A 23,207-nucleotide genomic window follows, 5' to 3' on the forward strand; every position below is an offset into this window, starting at 1 on the left:
CCTGTTAAGGCACAATAAGGCTAAATCACCTCAAATTCATTCTGCTTTTAGTAGCATGTGACGTGTCAAACTAGGGGATTTTCATGATTCTAAATCCCTTCCAAGCATTAGTTTTGCACAAAAAACACTCCTTGGGCTAAAAACAGCTATAGCCACTTGCCCAAATCACAAGAATGCGTTCTTGTTGCATGAGGAAGTCATTGCGTCATCATCTATCTGTATAGAGGGTATGTGCGCATACCCTCTATACAGATAGATGCATAAAGTGAGTGGCGAATCGAGTGGCAAATAAAGTGAGATTAACATTTAATGCAAGGAAGTAGTTTGAGGGGCGCTTGCCTCTCCTATGCACAGCTTTGTGTGTTTGTGTATGACCACAGAATGTGTTTGTAGCATGGAATGTGATGATTTGATTGGCTGATGTATGGCGATGAGAGCGATCCTCACTTCACATGAGTGTGACTTTTAACTTATTTATTGTATTTGTTCTAATATGCGTTCTTTGACATCCAGGCCTTTCAACTTCTTGCTCGTAAGGGCATCTACTGCAACTGCTGAAGACCAAACTAAATACGTCGCCGTCAGCTGAGAGGTGCTGAGATGGGAGGATGGGCCATTGTTTATTGTCTGTGGTGCTCCGCTTAACAAAAGGAAGATTTGCTGGATCCAAACAATGTGTCTTAAAATAATTTAGTAAAGCAACGTAAAGGACTTTGTTAGAGGGTGCTCAAATGTATAGCAACATAATCACAGCGAACAAAACAATGAAGCAAAAGTGCGAATTGCGTATATGGCGTTACCATTAAAAGAAAAACTTTAGCCTATAATGACATGCCCAAAACAGGGCTGATCCAGGTTGAAAATGGTTAAGCTTGTCTGTGGACAAATAAAAAAATGTATTTAACCGATAGAACGTATTAACAAGAACTTGTGACTAAATAACTACATTGGATCAATTGGGAGTGCGACATGCATTCGTTTTGATAGTTTTTTCCGGTTTCAATTCAATTTTAATTCAATCTACTGTATATATCCCACATTGTTCAGTTTCTTACAAACTAAATGAGAACCTGCTCGAACTGCGTGCAGGGCCCGTTATGAAATTGATGATGTCAGTTACTGACTCAGATGCCAACACAATACACATGAACCCGTGTTACGTAGCACAGCAGAGCAGCTGGGTACCACAACACTAACACACATCTGGCTTGCACTGGAGCTCTCATCAGCAGCCTGATAGGGTCATTATAGTCATTATTTTCTGTTGGACATACAAGGTTTCTGCCTGACAGCAATATGTAAGAAGAAAGATTAACGCCCGTGTGAAGTGAAGGGCGCTAATATATTAAAGTCTAACTCATGTTGATTAATTAGGTGATGTAATGGTGATGTAAAACAAACGGTGCCAACACAAACATTAAAGCCATTAACAATAAAGAGACAATATGACGTAATTAGTTACATTATGACGTAAACTTTCCCTTCATTGTCAATGGCGTTCACAAAACAAACATTGAACTAAAGACAAACATTAAACCTATGCATAGGAGGGGCTGGCGCCCCTCAAAAACCTACAGCATTTTCAACACAGGGTGACCCCAGGATAAGCGCACGTCGTTTCACAAATTCACATTATATTTTTCAACCATGCTTGCGTCAAGGCTGAAAATGTTCAACTCGGGGTGAAAGCCAAGAATGTAGTGTGAAAACATCAGTGTTGACATCGCCCTGGGTTGACTGCTTGAACAGCTGGTGTTACAAGCATACAGTAGCAGACTTTTACTTTGCTAATGGCTGTATTAATGCTGGCTGGCTAAGTACATTTTAGAGCGATTTTAAACTAATTAAAATCTGGAGAGGGGGGGGGGGGATATCAACTGAAGGTGTTCTGGCAAATGGTCTTAGGTGGGCCATTAATTGGCCAATATTATGAGTGGGCAGTTAGTTCAGCGCTTGAAAAAGAAAGAATATAGTTTTGTATTGAGCAATGTGTGAGTCAACTTCAAGTGCTATATACTGTACACTGTGTACAGCGTCCCAATGTGGACTTCTTCTTTGTTGGCTATTGCAATGTCTGTGAGTTTCACTTTTTAGTGGAGGAGTAAAGTAATCAAAGTCCAATTTTCATAGCCCCACTGCCACCGGGTTCTGCTGGATTTAAGACCATTCCCGCCAGCTCGCGCAATAGTTTCATCCTGTACTGCCCGCAGTTGTTTTTTTTTTAAGTACTGTCTGCTCCCACAATATTTACATTGGGACACAAATACAAACAAACACAGAATGAGAGCGAGACAGATGCCCATTACAGCACCATGGACAGCGACACTGCTCATCAGTATGTTAGGCTAGAGCAGGGGTATTATGTGTGAGTGTGTGTGAGTGTGTGTGTGTGTGTGTATATATATAGAGTATATATATTTATAGAGAAGGCACCCAGAGGAAATCTTGAGGCGAAATGGACATAGTGGCCGAATGAAGGTATTGCAGCCTGGCCCCAAACACATGAACGCGCTGTCCGTTGACTATCATTGTACACGTTCACGACGGACGACGCTCGTGCGCGTTCAACGGCAGCACGTTCATGTGTTTGGGGCCACTCACCATTGCAATCCGTCCCAGAATGCACTCTGTTCCTACCCGGAAGGAGGAGTGAATCCGCCTCATGCGCTATTGAGCAACTCAATGCAAGTGGATGGGAGGAGAACTCGGGTGTCTTCTCTATAGATATATATACTCTATACACGAAGATTAATGTAATGCATGTCTGCACAGTAATGAGCAGGATCATATGTCTAGGTACAGTATATGCTACCTTAGAATAGATGTAGATTTGACAATGCATAAACATAATTGCCTTGACATTTAACGACTGTCTCATTTCTCTGAATGAATATGATTATGGAATAAGGATTACTGTCATTATGGTATTCTCACACTTCATATCGCACACCTGTAACTTTCATTAGCCCTTTTTTATTATTTTTATTTCAAGGGCCACAAGGGAGGCGGGCCGCCAGTTGAATACCCCTGGGCTAGACGTAACAACCTTTTGAAATGATGTTCTCCTCCTTTGCATTTAGACATACTGTAACATCAATGTGTTCACATTAGGGTTTAATATTTTCCCGGATTTGGCTAATTTTAATTCCCGGGAATTTGCAGACCTTTTCCAGGGCTCCCGCAGGAATTACCGAAAAAAAAAGAAAAGAAAAGAAAAAGCATTTATATGTTCATATGTTCAATAGAATAGTGATATTTTTTGGTTTAAAATGTTTTATTTGAAAGAAATATTAACATATAGCCTACAATACAATTATTACATTAAAATATTAATAATGTTATAGGCCTACTACGCTATTCAGAAAAACTTAAGAACACTTAAGGAGTTTGCACTAATGTGACTGTCGAAGCATGTGGAAAAGAATAAACGACCTCACGTCTTTCACATAGATTAGCTATGGTCTTTCACCCTTTGTGCAGTGGGTCCCCTTCTCCGCTGCAGAGAATGTGATCATCGCGCTTTGTACTTGTATGAAAAGTCCGATAGGGTGTTAAAATAGCCAGCACGGCCAGTGCACAGCACACTGATTATTATATTGAGAGAGAGAGAGAGAGAGAGATAGAGAGATAGAGAGATAGAGAAGAGAGAGAGAGAGAGAGAGAGAGAGAGAGACGCTGCGTGCTGGTGGTTATTATAAAACAAATTGTAGACTACTCATCGTTGTTTGTGTTCCGTTTCACGTTATTGCTGAGTGATGCACACATGCAGGCACACATTAAGCTAAAGTAAAGCACGACCGAACCTGACAAATAACTTGGACCAATACTTTTACCAACACAAAGTCCAGTTTTTGTCCAAATATCAGACCCGTTACGTAGTCTGAAAAGCGCCGCATGCAGGAAGCCAAACTGAAGTGTCAGCTCCGGAAAACCAGAGCCAGTTCCTCCCTCTCGCCTAGCCAGCCCCTAGACATCACATGCCCTCACCTCACTGCAATAGGACATCCCGTGCACGGACTGGCCTCATCAGCCATCTTCGCACCCACAAGACGTGAAGTCAATTGGTCATCTTTGCTTGCAAAGGACGAACATGAATGTTAAGCTAGAGGTAACAACGTTTCGAAATTATGTTCTCCTAATTATGTTCTGCATTTAGACATACTGTAACATAAATGTGTTCACATCAAGCTAAAGTAAAGCACGACCGAACCTGACAAATAACTTGGATCAATACTTTTACCAATACAAAGTCCAGTTTTTCTCCAAATATCAGACCCGTTATACGTTGCTTTGCTTTTGCATTGTATGGTGCAACAGTTCTCTACACACACTATTGCATGCTTTAGGTTAGGGGTAGCCTGACCTAAGCAGAGAGATTTCTGGTCTAGAGGGGCGGGTCGCGCCTCAGAAATGCGCGCACCCTGATTGGATCTCATCGATCTGTCCGTCACCCCCGGCCCCTCCTCTCCCCCCTAGTGCAGCGCTACGTCACATCATTTAGAGCGACGCCCACCCGGAAGGGTTGACTCCCACTTTTAGACTGGTTCAGCCCACGGCTTTTTCCAGGCTTTCATCTTTCGCGCAGACGAAATGAAAGCCTGGGTATCGAGGCTAGGTTAGGGGTATCAATGGTTATACGGTTAGCTGTTTATTATCCTTATTGGCTATATTGGTCAATTTGCATAATAAATCCATAACGCACAGATGGAAACACAAAGAAGAGAGCAATGATCATTATGATACTGCTCCTCGAACATAACTACAGCATGTGGAGAGATACTTCAGATAAATTATGTTTATGCATCCCTAGCAATCCATTCAAATTGAATTTTCGACAGACTGAATATGGCTTTTAGAGGTATCAAATACAAGTCAATGTATCATGCATGAGACAAGATACAATAAAAGGATGCTGTATTTTAATTTATGTCCTCAACTCAACCCTCCAACACCAAGAGACGAGTGTAGGTCCAAAGCTGACCTCAACTCGCATTCCAATGTTCCAAAATAGACGAGAGTAAAAACCAAAAATGAACACTCCATTCCCATTTCAAATATGAGTACACTGTGTTGTCGTTGTACTATGAATTCTGACTTGTTAGTTGTTAGTGCTTACGGCTTAAAAAAGCAAAGGAACAAATACCAGACAGTAAAATTAGCTAACAGTAAATGTCATGCAGTTCTAACAGCAGGGGTCTGACTCTAGCCAAGTTCAGTGCAGTAAACAAGCAAGTACAGGGCTTCCTTTGAGCTCCTAACACTGACGCCTTTAGAACTCCTCCAAATGACATATTAGATAGAGCCTTTTCAGCATTAGGGAAGGGTCTGCACAGTGGGCATCTGTGCGCGTGGGTCTGTTTATGCCAAATAGAGAGAAACACCTCAAATAAGATTCACCACAAAAAATGTGTGATGCAAATGGAAAATTACCAGGTTGCCTACCTCTGTAGCTCCATTTCGATTGAACATGCTAAACATTCTTCTGTATAGTCATAGTCATAACATATAGATGATGTTACAAGTCTTACAGACATTTTGAAGTAGTTCTGTTCATCTATGCTGAAAATGAACTGAACCACTTTATTTCACTATGCACTGAGAAAGCCTTCTTTTATTCCGTGCCGGAATGCCCCATAAGACCTAAAGCATGCAGAGAGCCTCTTCCAGAATATTAATAATGCATCCTTGGTTACATTGTGTTCCATCATTTTCAGTTACAATCTGGCTCCAAGAGGTTTCTCTTTTTGTGTACCTTTGGAAGTCATTCCTCCTTCGTAAAGCAAGGGTCATATCAATCTCTGTTCTCAGTCTCTATTACGGTAGAGTGATGGCTGCTTTCCAGACAAGCAATCTCAGTGGACGCCTCAGTCCCTCGACCAAACCACTGAACCAAAACTCTAGCTTCCTCTATTTTCTCTATAGGGGAAATGTTCAACATATCAGTGTCTGAAAGATGAATAGCCGTAACTATATAGCTATGATAGCATAAGAAAAATGAATAACCATCATAGATTGCCCCAACAAAATATGCATCTTTATCATTTGCAGTGATACTTAAAATATCTGGGCATATACTACTTTAAGGAAAACTTGAGATGAGAGGAATCAGTTAATCATATGCTGACACATACACTATGAATGAGGTGCTTGTTCTCCATCATCAGTGCTAAGGAGGCAAATGCATGGGTTTGCGTTCTCAGAAGCAGCAGTGGACGCAGATGCATTGCGAGATGTTCAGTTGGTGTTCTACATCCCTCTGGTGATCCATCATGGCCGAGTGCTGTGCTACTTCCATTTCCTTCTCCTAACAGTGCTGGCGAGTGAAAAAATACACAAAAAGCTGAGGCTCATAATGTCTCTAGAGAGAAGCCACTGTGCACAGAGGCCACGATATCACTAGAGCTTTAGTCACCTAGAGACACCTCTTCTGTCTCTCAGGATGTTGAAGTGGGACCAGGGGTGTAGTGGGAAGGGAGGGGGGGGGGGGGACACGGGGGAGCGGCATCCCCCCACTTCTCTCAAGCCTACATTTCTTGGAGGGCAAAAATATGTTTTTTGACTTGTCATTTACTTATATAGATGGATATACAGTCTGCATGTTTTATAGTGCATGTATGTGTGCGTTGTGCACGTGCACACAAATGCGCGTGCACGTGTCTAATGGGGCGTCCCCCCCACTTCTAAAAGTAGACCTAGGATTAGTAGAGATGCATCTAAAGTTCACGTCTCTGTCTTGCATAGCCCATCCTTGCAAAAAAAAGTATGACTCTTCTCCTCAGAGGGACTGTCAGCAGGGGTTAACTTAGAAGCTCTGCAGCTTCAATCTGGCCTTATTCCCTATTATCGAGCAAACTGAGAATAAGTAACGCTTTTCTCCTCCGCCTACTTCCTGCGCTCGCTGCCGCAGACTCCTTAGCTCCAATTTCAAGGGCCTTGCATGGTTCCTTATGTTCAAAGTGATTAGAAACAAAGCGCTCTGCCAGTCAGGTGGTTGGGAGTCCCGAGAGCCCCACAGTTGATCCATAGACGTTTCCTGTCTGCCAGGCTCTTTTCCACAGCTTTAAACCACATGGCTGGCTGAACTGCTGCAACTACCACTGTTGATGCTCCCAGGGATCACACAACCACACAAATACACACACACTTCTTCCACTTAACAGATCCTAGCTTCACTAGTGAAACTCAGTTATCTGCTGAATGACTTGGGGTTGCTGGCAGGATCAGACAACTGAACACAAGAAGCAGACCGAAACAGGAATCATTCACTTTCATTAGCCAACCACAGGAGATTTGACCGTAGTGTTAAACCAATGAGAGCATCTTAATCAATGTATTACCGTGCCTCACAGTCTACAACATGAGCACAGCAGATGGAGAGGGTCTTGTAAAAAGTAATCCTTCTGAAACAAACAACTGTTCCTGCTGGGAGTGTTGGAAATGTCTGCGTAATGCTTAATGGCTGTTGTTCTTATGTGTGGTGACGTGATGACAAAACACCTGCACTGTATAAACTGCTCTACTATCCCTAAATCCTGTCCATGTGTATTCAATCGCCATGGGCTTCCTTCTTGAACAACATAGCTGATGCAAGTGTGCTGGATTGAGTCTAATTATGAAACAAGAGACATGCCTGGAGGTGAGGGATAAACATAGGCTAGTTCTATTTTCATCACATTTTCAAAAACGTCCTTTGAAGGCAAGAAAAAAAGAATACTCCAATCAGACTCAATCAGCAAAGACAGAGGAGAGTTGTATAGGTGGCAGCATCAATTAACTGTTACAGAGATCCTCAGCAATGGACAACACAGCTTGCAATGAGGAAGATCCCTGAAGGCTGAACCTTAATGGTGGAACCACTATGATTGGGGCAGTGTCTGTCAAGACAGAACATGTACTGCCAAAGAGACAAACAACCTATCTGTAATCCACGTAGAGAACCGTTCGCCCCATCGACACACGCGTCCCACACAGGGAGTGCAGTGCCAGGTGCCGAGTCCGTCGGATAGCCGGTTGTCCAGAACCAGCACAAAAGCCTCTGCCCATGCAGGCTCTAGGCCTGATCACCCCTATATCTCCATATATGGAGCTGGCCTGTTCTGACATCACAATGTTGTTGTGACATCTGCATAGACTGCCCAAATGGGCATGCATGACAAATAGTCCATATATGGGCATAAAATAGACACAGACATAACTAGAACTGCACTCTGTCGAGTGCCTACTTGCTTGTTACACATAAGTAGGCTCAGCTTATCTGTGAAAGAAGAACACAAATTACTTCATGTTCTTCTGTTGAAGAACATGAAGGAACATGAAGGTGGTTTTATTTAAGCATTTCACATTCATTCTTTCGTTACGTAATTAACAACAATCAATGACGTAATGTTGTAATTAATACGGATGAGTTGACGGCTTTCGATGGTGACGTATATGTCGATCAGTGTCGGGTGGATTAAAGGAAATGCCTCTATGTATTATGTTTGTAAGTTGATTAGCGGTATACTGTGGTTACTTTGCGTATGCCCCGTTTGATGTGTATGTATCGTAGCAGCATATGACGTCAGGGTATAACTGGTACAACTAGTTCTCAATGATGACGTAATAAAGATGTGGATTAAAGGACCCAGTGCCAGGGTGTAATTGGTTTTCGATGGTGACGTAATGACGATATGTTTTAGTGTCGGGGGGGATTACAGGTAATGCCCCTATGTATACATGTATGTAATATGACACCACTGCCATATCAAGCACAAGTAGTCATTACGTCATACGCTGGCACGGCGCATACACATCAAACGGCGACATACGAAAACGAATTACAGTTATTACTTGCACGCTCTGCTTGCGCAAGTAATAACTGGGTGGGGCTTGCATGTCCAACTTGCATCGTTCCAAGTAGGCCAGTGCCAACCGGTCTAGTATATACTATAATGAAAATACTTTAAATGAAAAATTATGATCCAGCTAGGTAGCTAGTAGCTACTGATCTAGTAATTACAAGGAAGTTTCATGAACATCTGCCCATCCCTCATTTTGACCATGTGAAATTGACCTTGACCTTTCTGATCTCAAAGTAAATTTTGTCTTTTGGGCAGCCTACTGATCATTCCCTTAAAGGGTTGGCCCATACGCTCTCAAACAAACAAGGAAATTAGCCAACACACAATACCTTGAGACAGACCACAATTTAATCATGCTATTAAACTAGAATTCCCTAGTTTTATGAAACACCATAAACTTTGTAACTAGGTTCCCTAGGCAGGAGTCAATGCCATTAATCCAACAACTCCCTCTGGCCCTTGACAGCAACAGTGGCAAATGGCCACAAGCTCAAACAAACAGCAGAACAGATTGAAGCCACAGAAAGGCACCTCACCAAACTGTAAGGCCTTTGGATTGCACAGTGCCCGATGCGATTTATACCGGTCAATTTGTTTTTAATGCATGTGGGGAAAAGCAAGAATCTAAATGGATTTGATTGGGGGGGGGGGGGGGGGGGGGGGGGGAATGACCCCGTCACAGTCTCACAGCCACACTTTGGGTAGCAATTTCAGAGTCGGTGTGGAAGAGATACAGATGCGTGTGTTTTGACTTTTGAGTGTTTGTTAAACAAAAAAAAGATTGCACTTTTGTGAAGTGAGGGGTGCCCACTGTGTGGGGTCCTGTTTAAAGACAAACATTAAAAGTCCACAGACTTGGCTGGCACATGTCCTTTCTGAAAGCCAGACGTTGGAGACTAGCGCCCCTCAAAAAATCACACCGCTAATATATTAAAGTCTAACTCATGTTGATTAGGTGATGTAATGGTGATCGGTGCAAACAAACATTAAACGCCATTAACAATAAATAGACAATATGACGTAAATGTTCCCTTCATTGCCAATAGCGTTTAAAAAACAAACATTGAACTAAAGACAAACATTAAACCTGTGTATCAAAAACAAATCAGACTGTGTGCAAGGGACTTAAGACTCTTTATGGTCCAGGGGCACGATGGCACAGTCGGTAGTGCTGTCGCCTCACAGCTAGAAGGTCCTGAGTTCGATTCCCGCTAGGTATAGGGTAGGTAGCCTCACAAAAAATATGCAGTAATCCTGGTCTCTATGCTGCCTCTCCTAGCCAGCCGGGGCGGCGCCTGATGGACGTATTACGTCCGAGAGGGGAAACTCCCCCTGTCAGGAGAAAAGAAGTGGCTTGGACTCCTCATGCATTGAAGGGAGCATGAGGTCAGTCCGTTGCTCTCCCCAGGTTGGCAGAGGGAATGTAGTGCCCAGGATTACATTGTCTAATGATTAGGGGGGGGAAGACTCTTTAAGGTTAATTAGACCTATTTAGACCTAGCCTTTTATCAGTGTGACTCCTGAATCCTCCACTCTTAAACAGTCTGCCAGAGGTTCCCACAGAGAGGCAACTTCCTTCATCTGTGACTCATGTTTTCACATGTTATTTAGACTGTTCTCTATTCATTGCTACAAGAAACCCACTGGCTGATGAATCGTTAGGAAAACCCAGCACAATAACCCAATTAAAATAAAGACTCTCACTACCTGCCAAATCTCATATTCTAATCTACAATATTCCACAAATAATTTGGTATTGCCTTCATTTATATTATAGCAGTACTACCATCAGTCAAAGTGAGCTAAAATCATAAAAAGCCCCCCTCCCCCCCCTCTCTGTCTCTCTCTTTCGATAAGACAGGATACACCTTAAAGGTATATTCAGTGATTTCACTCAAAAAACCTTAGGTTTCGTTTTTGGCTGTGGGACCCAGCCTTTCGTCCAATCAGGATAGAGAGTCAAAAACGAAACCTAAGGTTTTTTGACCCCCAGGGGTTAACTGCATGGGGACAGGGAGGAACTCCTTATATGGTCAGCACACTCTATAGTAGGGAGGATTATCACAACAAAACAAAAAAATTGATATTTGAATTAAGTGAAATCACTGAATATAGCAGCAACAGCAGGTTATACACACTGCATAACCTACATAAAAGTATAAACATACAGTTTATCACTGGTTGATATATGCATGAATTTGACAATTGCACCAGTGAATATATCAATGGATTATGTGCAGACTCGCTAGAATGGTGAGTATGAATATTATGTACAGTGTCAACAACAGCCCTTCAGCAATGCATACATTGGTATTATAATCGTATAGGCTACAGTCTCTAATCTTGCTTCTTTTGTAACTCTCCCCCATTAAAAGCAATCTCAAGATGCCCTGTCCATTGATCAGTGGGGAAAGGGAGGAGGAGATGGAAATTATCCACTCTGTCACCAACAGCCATATAGGCTTTTGTGGGTTCTAAATCCTATAGCAGACCTTGTATTGAACTATACTTCCCTGTGCTTTTTTCTGCAAACTGGTATTAAAGTATTCAATCAATCAAAGGTATCAATGTATTGTGTATTAGCATCCTGCATCTTAAAATGCTATAGTGGCGTTTCCTTTGGAAAATGGAATCAAACTATAATATTAAACTTACTTGGAAGAACCTGTAAGTGTAATTACATTGTATTCTACTAGCAATATGGGTCAAACGTATTATTCTTAAAAATACTGAATTACCCTTTTAAATTAACCAGAAGAGCCATTCTGAAACATGAACAATGACACAATTTGAGGAGCTACAAGGGTCCATTTAAAACAGAGCCGTTTACCGAAATCTAAAAACAGTTAGTTACTTGGTTTCTCACAGCAAGCGCTGCAACCGCAGCACGTTATCCTATATTCTATTACGATGAGATTCGCATTCGCCTGGCTCAATTTGAAGTTAACGACTGAATTAATTGTAATCCAGTAGTTACAAATACAGCCTATACTACCACTTATCCTACTTAGTTATTTGATTAGAGTCCGCCAGTATAGGCTATGGCTAAATAATTTGGCACACTCCCTTTCCCTCTACACAGTCTGTACACACCAACTCTGTTTGGCGATTCGTCGAAAAAAGCGATCGCTTAGAATGTTATTTTTGCCTAATGAGACACTGACTATACACTATAGGGCAGAGTTCCATAATTTAAATTTCAATCGGTAAAAAGCTGCGGTAGGGGTCCCCCCCCCCCCCCCCAGACATTCCGCACACTTGTGTATACTTCATATACAGGATTCGTGTATACAAGTCAGAACTCAATCATTTACAAGTTTGTAATCATAATACGTTCGGTTTGAATTACACTCTCTACGGAGGGGAGGTACAGAAAAGAAAACATTTGAGATTCCGACTGGATAGAGCAGAGGCTCCTCTGAAACCAACCAACCGCCCCAACGAATAATAGCCTATACAGACTAAACCTTCTTATGGTGTTAAATCAACTAGTAAAACACAACACATGTAGAGAGAAAAACAATGTCTACAGGCTAACTAACAATTCAGCGCTCCATTGAAGGAAGCCCGCAGCGACACCGGAGCTCGGAGCAGCGCGTTTTTGATCATTGTATTACAAATCATCATCTAATTAATGTTCATATGACGGAGAAGAAGACAGAACAGAAAAGATCATAACCGTAACCGGTTTTATATTATCGGATGGATGGAAGCAGGATACAAACTTGAAGCGGGTACCTGTGTATTGCAAGAGAAACATTGTCCACGCAGCAAGGCGAGTTGTAATGTGATCCTATCCTCTTGTGTAGAAGAGAGAAACGTAACAAAAATCCGTCTGGAAGGAGAAAGGAGTGTTCTTCAGTCAGTCCTCTCCGCTCCGCTCCGCAGACTGGGCTGCAGTGAGAGGAGGGCGGTCGAGGTGGGACCTTTTTTAGCTGTGGAAAGACTCACGCGCACAACGTGGTGCACGGGTGCATGTGCGCGACTCAGCGCGAGTTCACAACTGAGCTAAATGGACGAAGGGAAATGATCTGCCTGCAGCCTGGCCTGTCTGTCAGTAGCCATTGGCTACTGACAGACAGACACCCACATTCAGGCCAGGAGGACTAGCCATGCATGCAGTAGCCGGCAAACTCGGTCTCCCCTCAACGCAGATCGAGACATGATGAATTATCAAGAATGTATACGTAATCTTTATTAACTTATGTGGCACTCGCACTTCATATAAGATATAGGCCATATACACTGACACTCCAGGCATACCTGCCAACACCATTTTGCAGGAGTCTCTCTCTCTCTCTCTCCCTCTCCATCTCTCCCCCTCCCCCTCCCCCCTCCACACAAAGAACATGTGTATAGGGCCCCAAGCAGGGGTTCCAAAAACCCCCCCAGGGGGATCTCTAAATAATTTTGGGGAGTCCCCAGATGCATCGTGAGCTTGTAGTTCAGCCATTTTCACCATGTTTATCTGTAGATTATTTTAGGGGTTTGCAGCCTGAAAAGTTTGGGAACCCTATAGGGGGGAGCATAGTGACGCGTTCGGTAGGATTTGGGCCTATATGTAGGCTAGTAGGATGCTAGGCTATACTTGGCTGAAAGTCTGTAGTTCGTAAATTTGCTTGTCAGTGACGCTGGTGTGTACACTGTCACTGCAGTACACCATCTTCCATCTCTCTACTATCTTTGACATGTCACAACTCTTCTACTCTATGGCTCTGGATCGACGGTGTTATTATTATTATATTATATTATAGCCGCCTCTCCTCACATCAAAACAGTTCTCAATGTTTACATCTTACTTGACGAGAAGACATGTGGACATATCCGTATGGAACCAGGGAGAGGGGAAAACACCACGAGTGACAGTCAAATATGTGTTCTCTCCGCAGTAAATAAATAATCATGCTCGTTAGAGAGCAGAGCATACATGTGTTTGGGAATGTTTCTGAAGGTTATGATATTTTGTCAGCTGACACCCAAATCAAAGAAACCATACAGCATGTATTTAATTATTTTATATCGGCGACAGTCAACGCACTGCAAGGCTACAATGGAAGCATAATTCTGACGGCCCGCGGTGGAATGGATAAGTTAGAGTATAAAAATGTACAGGGCAGAGTAGACCCATTACTGTTGTGGATCAAGGTTATGTTATTTTGTCATCTGACACCGAAACCATACAGTGTTTATTTAATTTTACATCTACAATGGTATATGTCTCCACATGCAGTGAGGCTGGAAAATACTGAATAGCCTATCAGCCTACTACTATAGTCTACTAGCCTGGTAGGCGGAAAAATGGCAACCAGAGTGAAACTCCTCCCTATGCACTGGCCCTATTGGTGTAGCTATAGACTTCACTATAGTACACAATCCAAGCAAGTTTTATTCCCACAAAACTGAATTAAATCTCCAAAACTAACAGCTTGGAAAACCGCAGACAGAGAGACACAGAGAGAGAGAGAGAGAGAGAGAGAGAGAGAGAGAGAGAGAGAGAGAGACAGACAGACAGACAGACAGACAGACAGACAGACAGAGAGAGAGAGAGAGACAGACAGAGAGAGAGACAGAGAGACAGAGACAGAGAGAGAGTATTTAATGGGCCATGGATGGAGGTAGTGTAGGGGTAATGTAAAGCTGTGCTAATTAGAACGTATGCTAGCAGAGCAGCACACTACTGTAATTCTAACTGTAATTCATAGCAGGTAATTATGTTAAACTCAAACGTACAAAACTTAAAAAGTGACATTCTGTGTGTTGCCAGCTGGAGGGGAAGAAGTATAGAGAAGATCAATGCTAGACATGCAGAATGCAGATGCCTGCAGATATCAGATGTAGCCTATTGTATAGGCCTATATTATATTTCATATGAACACATCTCAGACAGACTAGCAATCTAAAGTAAAATAGAATAGGATTATCCTATAGTCTAAATTACTCTAGTTCAGATCTACTTTCATTTTCAACAACTATGGCAATTTTAAAAGAAGCCCTGCAGGCCCTGAACCAAATTGGAGTTTAATAATGTAATCATGTATTTTTCTGCTTGATGATAACCACAATGAAAAACTAGTAGCTTCGTCAATCTCCCTCTGCCCACACTCAACTTCTACACAGGCAGGCTGTGTGTGTAGAAGACACTACATCGACTGTATACTGCACATTTGCTGCTGATCAATGTGGAGAGCCATAAAAACGTATTAGTTATTACCCAATGAAAATAAAGCCAATGGGTATTATACCTCCATGTTTAGGCATACCATTCCATGAGAAAACACATAAATATATGTATGTGTGTGTGTGTGTGTGTGTGTGTGTGTGTGTGTGTGTGTGTGTGTGTGTGTGTGTGTGTGTGTGTGTGTGTGTGTGTGTGTGTTAATTCTTCGCCTATAACGACATGCCCAAAAAAGGGTCACAAGGTTCTGGTTACTGGCTCAGAATTGGTTCTGGACAAGAAGGACACTTCATTGATCACATGGATCCAGCTGATCCAAAACAAACTACTAAACTTCAAAAGAAAGGTTCTGATTCTGCTATACTGTTGGACTTAATGTCACATACTGTAGCAGTGTGCCACTGCAGAGATTGTTTCATTTGATCCATCTGTGATTCATTATGGAAACCTTTGTCTCAAGTTGGCCTATTTGTTTTACGGGGAGTGTGTGAATGATATGAATGCGATATAAAAAGAGAAGGAGGATATATGAGATCAGATATCTGTGAGGAGAGTAAGCAGACTGTTTAGTAACATGTGATTACACAGACAAGGACTGAATATAAGCACGATACTAGCCCTATGCCCTAACCTAAGCAATGTTTTAAAACAAATACTCAAAGGCCAAACCACTGAGACATTTCAACAGATTTATGTTGTGTCGAGTCAAAAGTGAAATTAGGACAATAGCATTATTGTGTCTTCCATCCATTCCACGCCCATAAATGTTTTCAGCATTGATTTTTAAACAGCTTTGATTCAATTAGATAAATAAAAAATCTGATGCTGACAGAGCAGTAATGTTGCTTACTCAATCACTGCAGTCATTTGACTAATTTCATGGACATGCATGTTTTCTGACAGCTGTACGTGGAGCATGATTCAAACAGACATCTTAAAGCAACACTAAAGAAGATGGAGAGCGCATTGTGCATACTATAGGTTGATGTTGACATGATATAAATAGCTTTATCTTCTTGTTAAGATTCAGCTGGATAAGATAAGATAAGATCTTTATTGTCACTGTATGAGACATACAACAAAATGTTGTTTAGTGCATCCACATAGCAGTATCAACAGAGAGATAAAAAAAAGGACAAAGAAAGAAAGAAACACTGATGGGGCAACTTCATGGCATCAAACTGTTAGTCCGTCATAGTCAGTCCAGTAAAGTCATCTCAATCCATTAATAAGAGCACTATAATATACCATTAAAATAGTAAAATACAACAAAAAAATATGGATGCAACAAGAGAGAGAGATATTCAGCAAACGTTTGGCAGAATAATCTGGCAACACACAATCTTTAGGAAACTAACCCGTTTGCCTAAACTGTTTTCCAGCTTGCATTGTGCTGCAGGAGCTTGGAAAGGCTTTGTCAACAGGGACTGCCCATAACTCTGACATCCCATTAGTCTGACTACGTGTCTTTGCGTTAGGATAAGGGTTAGTAATGCACGAGTCGGCCCAACACACCGTCGGAAATCGGAATAATTGAGCCGTCGGACTAATGACACAGCACCTTGTCAACGTAACACAATTCAGCCAAAAATTATAATTTGGTGTCCTATTTTAATCTTCCTCTGACAACTGGGGTTCAACCAAGGTCTTGGTTACAGCAGACAGTTCAGGTCTAGCGGTGAGTGTCTCTGTTAAATTGTTTAGGTCACAAGAAAATGTATGTAAATGACATATTTACAAACAAATGTTCTATTAACATAGATGCTCTATGTGAGTTACATACAGTAGGGACTCTATTTGTTGTTTGTTGTAGATTAGCTATTTATTCGGATATGAAATTAGTATAAATCAGGTCTAAGTTGATGCAGGGGAAATGTGCCAATGACCCAGGCACATATTCTGCACTTCACTGCACTTCCTCATCACTGCAAGTTTATCTGTCCTGGACACTCTGAAATAAAAATAAAACACACAATAAAGTCAATCTTAAAATTTTTAAAGTCTTAAAGTCAATCTTAAAAACCGAGATTTACAAGAAGGATGTGATGACCCAGGTCCAATAACAGCCTGGCACCACCAGTTACACAGCTGAACAGAGTCCACGGACCTCCATTTAGTCTAATGGATAGCCAGTTCCTGTGAGGATGAGGAGAATAGTCAGTTGTTTTTTCATCGGAAAGGTCTTAAATGAATGCTTTCCATGCTGAATCCTATTCCCTCAGTCAGCGTAATTAATAACAGCCAGTGCATGCTCTTATTCAATTTAGATATCCCACAGAGAATGATTTTATTTAATTATTTTCAACAATTATTTAATTTATTTGTTCTGCTCAGTCAGGCAAAACATTGAAATCAAACAGTAATTTCACTTATGGCTCAGTAGATGAAAGCAACCTTCGTATGCTTTTAAGGTGAGCAGGAGTACTGTAACTAAGTTAACATTAGGCATACAGTCCTCTTTAGTCAAATAAACTGCCTGGCTTTAAAGGGGGGTGAAATAAATCATAGCAGTGTTCTGACTGGAACATTTTACCCACTTCCTTCAAGGTTGAAGCCAAAAAGAGTAATTTTCAGAAATGTCGACAGATGCCCTTTAATCACATCAGACAGGAATGTTTACAAAAAGCGGTCTAATTGGATGTCAGCCAGCTGCCCAGCTCATTCCAGTTTCACATATCAATGAAAGAAAAGTACATACAGACACTCTCTCATCTGAAGTACTGTATTGTCATGATTTTGTTTATAACAGAGAAATAGCTCATGAATTATTCAAATTCAATTACTGCACAGTAAATTTGACCCAAACCTCATGGGGGTAACTTCACATCATGGCTGCATAGCATTTTAATAAAGGCCTTGAGGGCCCAGGCCGTAGCGTAACGGTCTGGGCACCGGACTGGTGATCCAGTCGCGGTGTGCCGCGGGTTCGACTCCCGAACCCGACACGGCCTTTACCGCATGTCATCCCCCCATCTCTCTCCCGTTTCCTGTCAGCCTACTATCTGTCCCTTAAAAAATCAATAAAAGGCGTAAGCCGCAAAAAAAATATCTTAAAAAAAATAAAATAATAAAGGCCTTGAGAGTCAGGAGTCATTCAGGATGTTCATCTTAACATGGCCTTCCAACACATTATGGACAAACAAGTAAAGATAAACAGATTCAACTCAAAAAAATAAATCAAGAAAAAAAGAATGCCGTAAGGCTGAGTACAAATGGTGAAAAGTTAAATTCACTTTTTGAGAAACTATAGTCAATCATTTTTCTCTAACATCAAAAAAAATATTGTCTTATATTTGTCTGCACCTCCCTACCTGCCTGCTCGCCTGTCATTGAAAATAAATTATAGTCTCGTACTGTAAGTCACTTCCCTTGTGGGTGTGCTCAGAAGGAAAAACGTAAATCAAGCCTCCCCTTGCGTAACAATGTTATCGAAACACTATAGTAAAATCAGTTACTAGCTTTACTTGGGGGTTAGTATAAATTAAAATCTCAGGATTTTGCAGTGAGTGCACATATGGCCGTTCATCTTGGGCATTGTCTGGAGATGATCTGTCAAAACGCTGCATGGACTGCACCAATTATTTAGTCTACACTGCCACTAGCCAAAAACAGTATGGTACCTCCTCCACTTAAACTCAACTCCATTGGAAGGTTTTCCCACAGTGGTCTATATACTAAGCCCCACCTCCTTTTTTCCTCAACACCAAATGAGTGCATTGCAAGACATTGCGAGCTGGTAGAATCGGTTATATATCAATGTCCTCCTGCCGATATGCCCACAAATGGTAGGCTACTCTCTGAGTGGACTGCCTCAATCAGGCTAGGACCCTAGGGTTCAACACTTATTGTTCCCAAAATGTCTTCATAATTACACCCGTAGGAGGCCCAAAAACGTCTGGAGTCGTCTTTAGGTCCTTTTTAACCCATTTAGACCTGAGGACGATTCTACTAATGCCTTCAAAATCCTGACAGTTTTCACAAAAACCTATGTTTCTACATCAGTCTTTCTCAAACATTTTCATGTCAAGGACACCAAAAACTAGGCCGTCGACCCCCATCTGAATATGTTGTTCCAGCCCCCCCCCCCCCCCCAGAAGCAAAGATTTGAGTTAAAAACGTTCGCTCTGAAAGAATATATATATAGTCAAAGAAGTGTGCCACATTTTCACGATTAAAAAAAATAGCAGATCTACAAGCTCGTAGCGCGGCCCTCTGTGCACTATGAGCTTGTAGATCTGCTATTATTCAATAGCTAAAGTACGACATAATGCTTAAAACACCAAAAGGGGTTCCCGCCCTGAATGGTTAATGGTATAAAACACGCCATAGATAGGCCATCACTGTCTGATTCAGGGGTTCTCAACCCCCGGAAATGCTTTGGCCATGTCTCGTGACCCCTGCCCTGCCCCCCTCCTCACCACCAATACAAACTGACTGCAAGAATAACCTTAATAATAGAGAAAATATATCATAAATTAAACTGAAACCAGATATAATTATTAAGTTTATGCATGCACCAAGTACTATGTAAACTCTTCATTTCCATTTTCCAGCCATTTAGTTGCAAAAAAATAATTTATATAATTTGGGGACCCCCCAAAATATTTCGGCGACCCCCTGAGGGGTCGCAACCCACGGGTTGAGAACCCCTGGTTTGATTGACTGACAAAAATCACACCCGTGTGAAGTGAGGAGCGCTCTTATCATTGTACATCATCATACATCATCTCATTCCGGCCAATCACAATTTGCATCCTCACCTTCGTCATCAATGTTTGTGTTTACACAAACACTCAAAATTGTCCATTTATAGAGCACCGAAGTCTGACGTCACTTTCAGTAGAGGGCGTCTGTCCCCAGGTTCATGTATTTGTTTAGTTGCATTGAAATCCCCATTGAGGCGATTTGAGATCGCCTCATATAACAACTGTGTTTGAAAAATGAACATGTCACCCCGGCCGCTTCACTCATATGGATATGAAGAATCAACTGACTGAGAGAAAACGATAATGTTACTGCTACTGAATTAGTTAGATTTTCTCTAGAAGCAGACTGTATCATATATGAGTGACTGACTGTTGCAAACGATACAGAGACACCTCCCTGACAATAACGCCGAGACAGCTTGTTTATTTTTGGACCACAACGCTTATAGTAGACGATATTAAGATCACCCCATGTTATTCTCCATAGAGAAATTACTTCCGTGAACCAGGGGAATGGTCGGGATGAGCGAGTTACGTCAGGACTTCGGTGCTCTATAGTCAATGGCATTTCATGTTTGTGTTAGGACAAAATCTGGATTACACACACCAAAAGCTGGATATAGGAGGGGCTCCCGCCCCTCAAAAACCCAACGCTGAACTCCTTTCCACAAATACGAGTTTTCTCCCTTTTCCGTGTGATACACTTCAAAGCATTAGACAGACACACCATCAATACTTCCATATCAAACTAAATAGCTACGCTTACACTGCAATCATAAAAAAGTCATTTGGAAAGCATGAGAGGATTTAAGGCCATTAGGGCTGTCCCCGACTAAGGATTTGTATAGTCGACTGACTATATTTTTGCCCCAAAAAAATTGTATATAAAAATACAATATTTAGGCCCAGGCCGTAGCCAGCGTAACGGTCTGGGCACCGGACTGGTAATCCAGTCGCAGTGTGCCGCGGGTTCGACTCCCGGACCCGACACGGCCTTTACTGCATGTCATCCCCCCATCTCTCTCCCGTTTCCTGTCAGCCTACTGTCTGTCCCTTCAAAAATCAATAAAAGGCGTAAGCCGCAAAAAATATATATATATATCTAAAAATACAATATTTACAAAAATATACAAAAATATTGTATTATTCCACTAGGTCTGTGGGGGACATAAACACATTTGAACATTCTGACTGTTCAAATCTTTTTTTTTAACAACTGAGAGGCTTGTCATTAGCCAGATTGAGCACAGCAGGTGAGATTGAGATTCTGGAGTCTATCAGGCCAGCGCACTGTGCGATTCAAGTCACAGGCAGTGGCACATTGCCACACAGGCAGACACACTCCACATGCACATTGGAGATTTGAACAGTCAGAATGTTCAAATGTGTTTATGTCCCCCACAGACCTAGTGGAATAATACAATATTTTTGTATATTTTTGTAAATATTGTATTTTTATATAAAAATTTTGGGGCAAAAAGAAATTGATTTTTTTTTCCTTTTTTTTATGAACATCGACTAAGAGGTGGTCAGTCGACTGAGACCCGTTCCGATCGATTAGTCGACTATTCGACTAATCGAGGTCAGCCCTAAAGGCCATTGACTACGAAAGCTTCGATAAGTGCTTTTATTAAGCCTCTATTAAAAAAATCCAACCTAGATGATTCTAGATTCTAGATAATTAGCTGTTATAGAAAAGTGAGGAAAATGTATAATTGAAAAAGTTTTTCAAACTAGTTTTTAATCTCAGTACCTCACGTGATTACTTGCCCTTATGAGGTTCAAAATTACATTAAGCTAAACAAAAAGTCTGGCAAAACTTCTCAGATCTTACTGCTCTTACCGCAGTAGAAAGACATTACTGCTAACCAGACAGACTTGAAAACTGTGGTGGACTTTGTGGCATGTTCCTAAAAAGAAAATCTCCAAAACATGTCATATTTGTCTTCCATTAGCTACAATACATCTGAGCGAAATGATGTGTGGAGTGTGGACTTCTATTCTATTAATGGTCCTCTTGTAAATTTGCTTACCATAATTACACAAATGACACATTGACATGGCTCCCTCGCTGCCTGATGGATTTGCTGAATCAGTGCATTGAACACACAAATCAATGACTGGAAGTCACTGGATGACGTGCCAAAAGTTTCCTTCAAGTTAATAAATATAAATCTGAAATTAGTGTCTTTGGTGGAAGGAAGAAACTGCTTAAAGGATAATTCTATGCTTTCTTATCTTTATTTGTAGTTGTTACGTCGCCACCAAAGAGGTCCAGGTGTTATTTTGTGCAAAAGTGCATTACTGGCTATTTCCCCTAATATAAGCCCTCAATAGAGCGCCGCAGTCCCGCCCCCTTTCAGAACGACGAGTGGCCCAGGAAATGATTCTCCATTAATTTTCTCCATAGGCTTTTCAAAAAGTATTTATATAAAGACAGTTACGATGCGGACAAAGCCAACTCGGAACGTGACAAATCATGACAACAAACACAATATTTTGTGCCGATCAAATAATTTGAAAGAAGAAAATAAATGCAGGATATAACACTATTTGTTTTGTTTTTCTTCTTACTAATTATTTGATCGGCCCAAAACATTGTAATTATTGTCATGATTTGTCACGATCCGAGTTGGCTTTGTCCGCGGCGTAACCGTCTTTATATAAATACTTTTTGAAAAGCCTATGGAGAAAATTAATGGAGAATCATTTCCTGGGCCACTCGTCGTTCTGAAAGCGGGCGGGACTGCGACGCTCTATGGGGGTTGGTTTTTTGTGCTAATTTGCTTATTTCCATCGAAATAAGTAGTAAAGTGTGCCGCTTGGGATACTATATATATAAATAAAATAAAGTGAATTAGCACAACACCCCAATGCCACATTCAATTCAATGCAATTCAATTCAATTCATTGAGGGCTTATATTAGGGGAAATAGTCAATAATGCGCTTTTGCACAAAATAACACCTGGACCTCTTTGGTGGGGACGTAACAACTACAAATAAAGGTAAGAAAGCCTTCTAGCATGAAATTATCCTTTAAAGTTAGTGCTCACCTTACCTCCCTGTCTTTGAAGGTCAAAGGCCAAGCCAGAAATCCTTGTGTTATTATAATTGATTCAGATATACATTTTAAAACTACATAAAGTGTTTATTTTCAAAGCCATGTCAGGAATGGTCCCCTCTTACATCTATGCTGGATCAGAATCAGAGTCCCTATCAGACGCGCACGTGTGACTTCCTGAGCCTCAATGTTCCATTTGCTAACTCAGAGGTAGGCATAGCCATGGTTCATGACTCTCGTATTCATACAAGAGTCATGAAGAAACTTAACCATGTTTTTTGCGCTCGCTGCATTTACAAGATTTCCGTATATATAAACATTCAGATTTCAAATATAAAGTACTCACAATTTGTCCCACGGGTGTTAGTTAGGTGCAGCTCCAGCGATTAGAATTTCTGCATCCCGCGTTGTTTAATAAAAAGCA

At 41.4% G+C, this 23,207-nt stretch overlaps 1 protein-coding gene across 4 annotated transcripts in view; it reads right to left on the minus strand.

Annotated features, from left to right (window-relative positions):
• LOC310873882 (ecto-NOX disulfide-thiol exchanger 2-like) overlaps window positions 1-23,207 on the minus strand; it is a 147,549-nt gene that overhangs the window by 95,117 nt on the left and 29,225 nt on the right. Inside the window, exon 1 of one of the 4 annotated variants that reach the window (XM_083786440.1) lies at window positions 12,579-12,715. The exons of the other annotated variants lie outside the window; for them this stretch is intronic. Within the exon in view, the coding sequence (XP_083642566.1) occupies window positions 12,579-12,600 (22 nt within the window). The 5' untranslated portion in view covers window positions 12,601-12,715. Of the gene's footprint in view, window positions 1-12,578; window positions 12,716-23,207 lie in introns of those variants that run through there. 4 annotated transcript variants of the gene reach the window in all.

This window comes from Protomyctophum parallelum (genome assembly GCF_964188405.1).
Source record: "Protomyctophum parallelum genome assembly, chromosome: 16".
NCBI lineage: Eukaryota > Metazoa > Chordata > Actinopteri > Myctophiformes > Myctophidae > Protomyctophum > Protomyctophum parallelum.